This window comes from Selaginella moellendorffii, unplaced genomic scaffold, assembly GCF_000143415.4.
Source record: "Selaginella moellendorffii unplaced genomic scaffold, v1.0 SELMOscaffold_76, whole genome shotgun sequence".
Lineage (NCBI taxonomy): Eukaryota > Viridiplantae > Streptophyta > Lycopodiopsida > Selaginellales > Selaginellaceae > Selaginella > Selaginella moellendorffii.
In genome coordinates this window covers 451234-459701 of record NW_003314337.1, presented here as the reverse complement: position 1 = coordinate 459701, position 8468 = coordinate 451234, and the positions used below count along the sequence as shown (strand labels likewise).

The following is an 8468-nucleotide window of genomic DNA, read 5'->3' as shown; positions in this document are numbered from 1 at the left end:
ATCTTGGCCACGTCTCTGGTTTGCTTGCGGATGATCTGGAGCTGGCTAACGAGCTTGGTTCGATCGGGAGAGCTCTTCTGGGACTCGACGTCCTTGGTCATTCGATCGAGCAGCTCGAAGAAATAGCTGCCTTCGTGGAGGTATGCGTGGTTCTCGGAGATAGTTTGCTGCCGCTCGGCCGAGCTGTTGTCCCTTAGAAGCTGTAACAGCGAAGAAAGGAGAGGTTTAATCCTCGGAACAATGCTCGCTCGGTCGAGAGAAAGTTTAAGAAATCGAGAAACTTGCTTAACTTTGTTGAAGAGCCGGATCTCCGGGCGTAGTGTCTTGTCCTTGGCTGCCATGGCTGCTTTCAAGGCATTCTCGACTTGATTTACCACTTCTACATTGGCTTCTTTCTTTGCCTGCAAGAGAGAATGGAGAAAACTATGGAGCCATGGCGAGTGAAAGGAAAAACTTTGATCATACCATCGATAGATATGTTGATGCAATGTAGAAGAACTCCTCGTTTAAGTTGTCCACGAGTTCTTCCGCTCGCTTCTCTTTCTCGGCCGACTTGAGAATCTCCGCTAGAACCTCGGTTGCTTGGAGCTGGAATTTTCTCGACTCCTCGATTTTTTTATCTAGAATTGTTCCAACACCAAAAAATCGCACACGAAGAACACTAGGAGGAGGGAGCAACCGAACCTTGTTGATCCTTCTCGCTCGCCTTGCAGACGCCGCAATAGCGCTTGCTGGATCGCTGCTGGATCGCCCCGACACGAACAACCGAAGGGATTCCTGAAATCCACTCATCCATCAGTGGAAATCGCAATGCAGGAAGCTACGACGGGACGATCTCACCAAGAGGAGGAAATCGAGGAGGAAATGGAGCTGGAGCTGCGGCGAAATCCGGCACTGCCACTCCCGCCCGCGCCATCGCGTTATCCAAAATCCCAGCAGCTATGGTGGCATTTTTAGGGCTCTTCGCCACATGGAGTCCGCGATTTCCCGCTCGCTCCAATCGCTGCCAATCTCCAGCAATCGCTTCAAGCTCTCGAATCCCCGCGGCATTCGCTCTACCAGATTGAGCAAGGCGCCGGCGGCAGCTAACAATCCCGAGACTTTCCTGTCCGCGGAAGAGGCCGGATTGATCGAAATGTCGGGGCTGGGCATTCACGAGCGCTTCCTCGCTCGCCTCACGGTAAAATTCTCCCTTTCTCCTCCCTGGCGAGGGAAAATCTCGCGATCTTTCATCCTTTCTATCTTCCATGACTGGACCTATCATGTTTTGCAAGGTTTCTTCGTTGAATTTGCTCAAGGTGATAGCCAAACAAGAAGGGCGGTCGATGGAGAGCCTCAACGCGGGAATTATCTGCGACTGGTTTGTCAAAGACAAAGCCAAAGGGATGGAATCCGCCACCCTCAAGTGGGGGGAAGAAGAAGACGCTCTGCCCTAGACCGAGGATTCTACCACCTTCCAGATAACTTTCATGCAAAAGGTGGAATTGCAGAATATGATGACTTTGCTGCCACCACCGATGCATGCAAACTTTGCAAAGGTGGTGGAATTTAGAGTTTTGCAGAGCCTTGAATGCAGTGTCGGCGTACAAATATGATGAACCTCCCAAACCTTGATTTGCGTCAGAGATAATCATACCTAGGTAAGATTTACGACAACGAAACACACACTTCCCTGTTGCAGTCTGCAGAGCTTCTCACGGGTGTTTCAGTGATCTCACCCAAAAAAAAAGGTAGAAAAAAAAAATGAAAAAAAATACCCGACGCTACGAGACGGTCATGAGCGAGATGTGTGTGTGTGCGCGAGTGAGCTGGCGGCAATTCTTACCACCCGCATTTACTCCGCTGGAGATCCTCACAGTCGATCGAATATCACGATCATCTCTCTCTCGATCGATCGACGGGCGTTCCTTTCACGATCGTGATCACTCACGACCTCCAAAGCTTTGAAACACCTCCAAGAAGTTTACCAAATCACGGTGGATTATGCTACTACCGCGAAGTTACCATGTTGTCACTGGCACCGCCAGCCGTGGCAAGGGTCAAAAGGGCAAAAGAGCTTAAAGAACTTATCAAATGGTGTGCTTCGGAGTGTCAAAGCTTGTATGAAATCAAAACCGTGGAGTTTTGATCAAAAAGGGCGAGCCCTGTGTTTTTATTCCCGTTATATGTGAGTCCAGGCAGACCAGACCAGCTATGTGCCAGGCAGCACTGCGCATTTAACTTTCCGACGCGTAGCGATGTGTGTTTTAGTCGTAGATTCGCCCAAGATTCGACGCCGATTCCCTGCTCCTTGAATTCGATCCAATCCCGAGAGTTTCGAGTTTTTTTGGTTGGAGAGGTGAGAAACGCGTCGCTCCCCGTCTGGCAAGCAACCGCGAAGTTACCCGCCGGGGGGGCGAAGTAAAGAAGGTTAAATGAGAAAGAATTTTTTTTACCCTCTGGTAAAGGCCTGTGCTGTGTCTTGGACGTGTATTTAATGAGCTCACAGGTTTGCTTGTTCTTCGAAAACCTGTGCTGCATTGTGGCAGGAGGAGGAGTGAACGAAAGCGCACACAGCAAGCTTTCATTCTCTTCTTTCTCTGTGTGTGTTTGGGATCTCTCCGCTCCTTCATCTGTTTCTTAGACTTGTTGTTCTTGAGGAAGATCTCTGCAAGTTCAAGTTTTCGATCATGGGCTCCTCCAAGGCAGTAGCAGCGATGACGGTGCTCTTAGCCTCGATGCTACTCACGGCCTTCGCGGCCGATGAGCTCTCGACCACCATCGCAGGGAGAGTCTTTTGCGACCAATGCATCGAGGGCCGCTTCACCAAGTTCAGCTCTTTCCTCCAAGGTTGTATATTTCATCACGTATGATCTCCCGGGCTCTAAATCTCTGCTCTTCTGTGCAATGTAGGTGCCAGAGTTGCCGTCGACTGCAAAGATCGCTCCTCCGCCATTGAGGCCACCACAAACGCCGCGGGATTCTTCAGCGTCGCGGTGCCCGGCTCCGCCGCGCTTTGCTCCGTGAGGGTCATTAGCAGTCCGCTCGAGGCCTGCGCCATCGCCGCGCACACCGAGGAGGAGCTCATTCAGCTGGGCGGGAATAGTCTCGGCACTACCCAATCGCGGATCAAGTACACGGGGCCCTTCAGCTTCAGGCCCGAGCAGCCGCTGGATTTCTGCACCAAATTCTCGCCCACGTCTCGCCGGCTGTCCGAAGTCCGCCCCGCAACTTACTACGACGCGCCGGTAACTTCGCCATCCCCAGCCTACAAGAGTCCGTCTCCCTCGCCGGTATATTCCTCGCCATCCCCGGTGTACAAGAGCCCGTCTCCCTCGCCGGTGTATTCCTCGCCATCGCCGGTGTACAAGAGCCCGTCACCAGTTTACAAGAGCCCATCGCCGGTATATTCTTCACCATCTCCCGTTTACAAATCTCCATCTCCAGTCTACAAGAGCCCATCGCCGGTATATTCATCGCCATCTCCAGTCTACAAGAGCCCATCTCCATCGCCAGTATATTCCTCGCCATCCCCGGTCTACAAGAGCCCGTCACCGGTGTACTCGTCTCCTTCGCCAGTTTACAAGAGCCCGTCTCCGGTATACTCGTCCCCTTCACCAGTCTACAAGAGTCCGTCGCCGGTCTACTCGTCCCCGTCACCAGTCTACAAGAGCCCGTCGCCTGTGTACTCCTCCCCGTCACCAGTGTACAAGAGTCCGTCGCCGGTGTATTCCTCCCCATCACCAGTGTACAAGAGCCCGTCGCCGGTGTATTCCTCCCCGTCACCAGTGTACAAGAGCCCGTCGCCGGTGTATTCCTCCCCGTCACCAGTGTACAAGAGCCCATCGCCAGTCTACTCATCCCCGTCACCAGTCTACAAGAGTCCGTCACCCAGCCCAGTGTACTCGTCCCCAGCTCCAGTTGTGATCCCAGCTCCATCCCCCGTCTATAAATCACCCTCGCCATCGCCAGTGTATTCATCACCGTCGCCAGTGTATTCATCGCCATCGCCAGTGTATAAAAGCCCGTCTCCATCGCCAGTCTATTCCTCACCATCCCCAGTTTACAAATCTCCATCTCCGGTTTACTCCTCACCATCCCCGGTTTACAAATCTCCATCGCCAGTCTACTCCTCCCCATCCCCGGTCTACAAATCTCCATCGCCGGTCTACTCTTCCCCATCCCCGGTTTACAAATCTCCATCGCCGGTCTACTCCTCCCCATCCCCGGTTTACAAGAGTCCATCGCCGTCGCCGGTTTACTCCTCGCCAGCGCCAGTATACAAATCCCCAGTTCCGTCACCTCCATACTAAGGTTAGAAAAAGCCATGCACGTATGGATTCGAAGAAATGCTTGTTGGTGAGAAAATAAGACTAGGTGAGATGTTTCTAGATATATATGTTGTCGTAATCTTCCAAATGTTATAACATTGGATTTAGTACCTTTGAAACTTGTGAGTGACATTTGTTGGGCCGGACAGGACAATAGACACAGAAAAGGTGGCGGTGGCCAGGTGACCGGTGTTTCACGAGTTGTGTTTTTGTCTAGAGAATATTAAGACCACGTGAAGCAATGCGCGGCGCCGCGCATTGTAAGTGTTAAAGGGGCAAAAAGATTTCAAAGAATCAAAGAATGTACCTTGGAAAAAGATCCCGAAAATTCCTCTGACCTAGCGCAGAGTGCCCATGTTCGAATCTCGGCAAACCCAGGGGAAAGATTTTATTTGATCTTAGTATTGTTATCCGGATTCAACGGTCAAGATGCAAGGGCATTTCTCTTTTGCAAAATTTTGAAAGTATCGTCTTCGCCGAGGGAAGGCGATGCCCGAGGCGTCCTCCTCCTCCGCCGCCGCCTTGTCCGTGACAATGCGGGAGTTCTCGATCGCCATAGCCGCGCTCTTGCTGCTCGCGTTGACATTGATGCTGGGAAGGGTCAATGCGCTCGTCGTGCTCATCACCGCCGGGAAGGAGACGCTGCCATTCCCGGACGTGGAGGCGGCTTTCGGTAAGCGATCGACATTAGGGTTCTTGCTCTGCTTGGCGGCTTGGAGAAGTCTAGTTTTTGTTTACCTCCTTGGAATGAGTCAAGAGGCTTGTAAGTCGGTGGTTGAGCTCGCCTGCGAGAATCATTAAATTTCTTGGTTTTTTGTGTTCGAGCGGAGGTTTTTCTCGTGCCTTCCTTTTTTATTTCCCCAGATTGATTGAGCTCGTCATTGTTGGATGAATTCCTTTCGTGCTTTTCTCTTTCTCCTTGTGGAGATGTTTTTTGTGTTTGCAAGGAACTTACTGGTTTTTGCCTGCGAGGATTCCACGCTTTTGGTTTTTTTGTTGGTGTGTTTGCTACCATTGTTTGCGTTAAGTCGGTGATTGAGCTCGCCTGCGAGGATCGTTAAATTCCTTGGTTCTTAGTTGGAGTGGAGATTTTTCTCGTGCATTTGTTTTTCTCTCGTCCGTGTTGGATGAATTCCTTGATCGAGATATACTTGTTGTGTTTGCAAGGAACTTAATGGTTTTTGTCTGCCACGCTTTTGGTTTTTGTGTTTGCGTTTGCCTACCGAGGTTTTCTTTTTTGTGTGCAAGGAACTTATGTTTTTTTGCCTGTGACGAATCCACGTTTTTTGCTTCTAGTTTTTTTTTTTCATTCATTGCTTAAATACGACGGACTTTGATCTCAGGTCCCGGAGTTCCGGAAGGTGGTCTTTCCGGAGTTTTGCAATTTGTTCACGATGGTTGTGATCCGATGAGCAGTCCTCCATTCTCAAACAACACTTCGTTTCTTCCAATCGCTCTTGCTGCTCGAGGGAAGTGCTTGTTCGAAGACAAGGTGCTTCACGCGCAAAATGCAGGGTATGCCGCGGTCATCGTTTACAACACTGAAGATTTTCCTTCGCTGGTCACAAGTAAGCTTGCTCATGAGATTGCTCTCTTTGATTTCATTCCTTCTCCATTTCCTTTTATTTTTCCAGTGTCGGGAGATCCGCAGGGAATTCGCATTCCCGCTGTTTTCGTCTCCAAAGCCGCTGGAGAAGCGCTACTAAGTTACTACAATCTCAATGGCACGACGTGCTACATTCTTCCCAGCATGGAAAGCTCGGCGCGATCGCTGCTGGCCGCGACGCTGGTGCTACTTTTGAGCGGCATGGTTACTTCGCTGCTCCTCTTTTTGATCCGGAGATACAGGCTTAGGACAATCGGCTCGCGAGTTCTCTTCCTACGTGAATCTCTCGGAATGAACCTCCGAGATTTGAAGCTCCTGCCGACTCTGATCTACAGGGCAAACAGCGTCTCCAGCGAGACGTGTGCGATTTGCTTGGAAGATTATATCGCGGACGAGAAGCTGCGAGTTCTTCCTTGCCAACACGGTAAGATCGGATGGTTTTCTTTCATGCTTCTTAAGTTTTGCTCTTTCTCTTGCAGAGTTCCACGCAACTTGTGTGGATCACTGGCTCACGACGAGACGATCGTTTTGCCCGATTTGCAAGCGCGATGCTCACTCGAGAGTGAATGATCCGCCAGCGACGGAGAACACTCCACTGCTCGAAGTTCACCGAAGTGACAGAGCAATTTTACCGGAGGTGGTAATTTCTTTGAGAGGCAGTAGCCAAGTTCATCACGTCGCCTCCGACACAGCGCTCCAGCTTTTGATGTCCGCCGATAGGCAAACACGAGTAGAAAATGTGTAGAAAACTTTTTACCTTTGCCTGCTAGGGTTTTTGGGGATGGAGGAGGAGCGCTTCCGCTTGATCCGGAGCGTCGCGCATTCTTGCGATGACGAGGACGGGCTGCGCGCGATCGTCGGTCGTGAGGCCAGCCCGATCTGCTTCGATTCGTTCGAGCCGCGGCAGCGAATGCCAATTGCGCAGGTAGAAATTTCCATTTGTTTGCCACTCGATCGCGAGTTTTAGCTGTGGAACCTCTCCCCAGGGGCTTTTGAAGACGCTGATTGTCAATCAGCTCGTGGATGCCGGCTGCTCCGTGAAGATTTGGATTGGCGATTGGGTCGCGGAGCAGCGCTACTGTGTGAAGAACGAGAAGACCAAACTTAGAGTCGCGGGAGAGTATATGATCGAGGTGTGGAGAGCTGCCGGCATGAAAGTCGATCAGGTGGAGTTTATCTGGGCCTCGGACGTGATCAATGGCCCCAGGACTGCCGAGTACTGGCCTCTCGTCTTGGATGTTGCTCGGCGCTGTGATCTTCCTCGAGTTCTAAGGTCTGGATTTCTATAGTCATTTTCAGCGTTCTAAAGTATTGTATTGTTTTTGTTTGCTAGTTGCTTGGGACTATCTGAAAACTGGGAGGAGGAAACGATTCCTTCTTCGGAGCTACTGTACCCATGCATGCAGTGCGCAAGCATGTTTTTAACCAAGGTAGCTTTTAACTCGATTGTGTATACTCATTCGAGTTTGGATCTCCTTATTTCTTTAGGCTCACATTTGCTTGCTGGGAGCTGATAAACACAATGTAATTAACATGATTGGGAACTATTGCAATGATTTTGATAAAGAACGCAGGCCAGTTTTTCTCTCCAATTGTAAGTATCTAGTTTTTATTGTTTTTCCGTTTTCTGCCACTTACAAAGAATTTAGCTATGTTGCCAAGCCTGGAGCGTTTGCAGAGTCTTGAAGCACAAAAGGAGATGTCAAGGAGCAGCCCAGATTCATGCTTGTTTATGGACGATGAGGAGGTCAGTCGGTATTCAGAGGCATAAAGTCTAGAGAATAAACTCCACGTTTCTGCTTATTTCAGAAGGACGTGAAGAAGAAAATCAACGGGGCCTTCTGTGCCGAAAAGGTTTTAGAGAAAAATCCCTGCATGGATCTGGCGAAGCTCATCGTCTTCCCGTGGTGCCGAGAGCTAACAATCAAGCCTCGCTCGGATGAGGGAACTAAGTACGCAAAAAGTGTTCTCTTTTATTTTGTTCCTGACACAAAGGTGGTTGATGCGTCGCTCACACGCTTGGTAACTTGTCTCACAGGACATTCACGTCTGTAGAGGACTTGAGTAGCGATTATTCCGCGGGATCTGTTCATCCAGGCGACTTGAAGAATGCACTTACGGAATCAGTGAATAAAATACTGCAGGTTCGTGACATTTTTGAATGCATATGCTGTCACTTGGTAGCTCAGATGCTTTTATGCGTCACAGCCGATTCGAGATCATTTCAAGGCAAACTCCAAGGCGAAGGAGCTCCTCTTGAAAATGAAGGTATGCCTGTCAGTTTTGTTTGACTCGCCGTTGGTTTAACATATCTCTATGTCTGCCTGCAGAAGCTAAAACTGACGTAATTTACAGCATCTTATGTTTGTTTTTGGAGGCAGCAAAAGCGATGGATGCTTGGCTCCTCTTTGATATCAGAAAGAAAAGAAAAAAAGGAACCAAGTTCTCTGGTAAGAACTTTTACCGTTTCTTGCCTCAGATCTTCCGACCGGCCCCAATGGTTGTCTGACTTTCAAAGCAAGAAGAGCTGGTTAAGGATATATCCTGGCAAT

The 8468-nt window shown here is 50.0% G+C and overlaps 4 protein-coding genes across 4 annotated transcripts; all 4 read left to right on the top strand.

Moving 5' to 3' along the window:
* Positions 1 to 965: 965 nt before the first annotated feature.
* On the top strand, positions 966 to 1575 carry LOC112341125. The gene is made up of 2 exons (XM_024660697.1): positions 966 to 1180; positions 1275 to 1575. The coding sequence occupies exons 1-2, from the start codon at positions 971 to 973 to the stop codon at positions 1434 to 1436; spliced, it is 372 nt and encodes a 123-aa protein (XP_024516465.1). The 5' UTR covers positions 966 to 970; the 3' UTR covers positions 1437 to 1575.
* Positions 1576 to 2499: 924 nt separating this feature from the next.
* Positions 2500 to 4431, top strand: LOC112341119 (extensin-2-like). Its single transcript, XM_024660640.1, has 2 exons — positions 2500 to 2829; positions 2893 to 4431. Exons 1-2 carry the CDS (start codon positions 2670 to 2672, stop codon positions 4290 to 4292), a joined length of 1560 nt encoding a protein of 519 aa, XP_024516408.1. The 5' UTR covers positions 2500 to 2669; the 3' UTR covers positions 4293 to 4431.
* A 320-nt stretch (positions 4432 to 4751) lies between these two features.
* Positions 4752 to 6683, top strand: LOC112341118 (receptor homology region, transmembrane domain- and RING domain-containing protein 2-like). The gene is made up of 4 exons (XM_024660638.1): positions 4752 to 4983; positions 5654 to 5878; positions 5945 to 6340; positions 6396 to 6683. The coding sequence occupies exons 1-4, from the start codon at positions 4800 to 4802 to the stop codon at positions 6659 to 6661; spliced, it is 1071 nt and encodes a 356-aa protein (XP_024516406.1). The 5' UTR covers positions 4752 to 4799; the 3' UTR covers positions 6662 to 6683.
* On the top strand, positions 6637 to 8385 carry LOC9642032 (tyrosine--tRNA ligase 1, cytoplasmic). Its single transcript, XM_002986794.2, has 9 exons — positions 6637 to 6841; positions 6903 to 7189; positions 7250 to 7346; positions 7405 to 7510; positions 7566 to 7663; positions 7726 to 7868; positions 7955 to 8060; positions 8125 to 8184; positions 8247 to 8385. The coding sequence occupies exons 1-9, from the start codon at positions 6698 to 6700 to the stop codon at positions 8262 to 8264; spliced, it is 1059 nt and encodes a 352-aa protein (XP_002986840.2). The 5' UTR covers positions 6637 to 6697; the 3' UTR covers positions 8265 to 8385.
* The last annotated feature ends 83 nt before the right edge of the window (positions 8386 to 8468 follow it).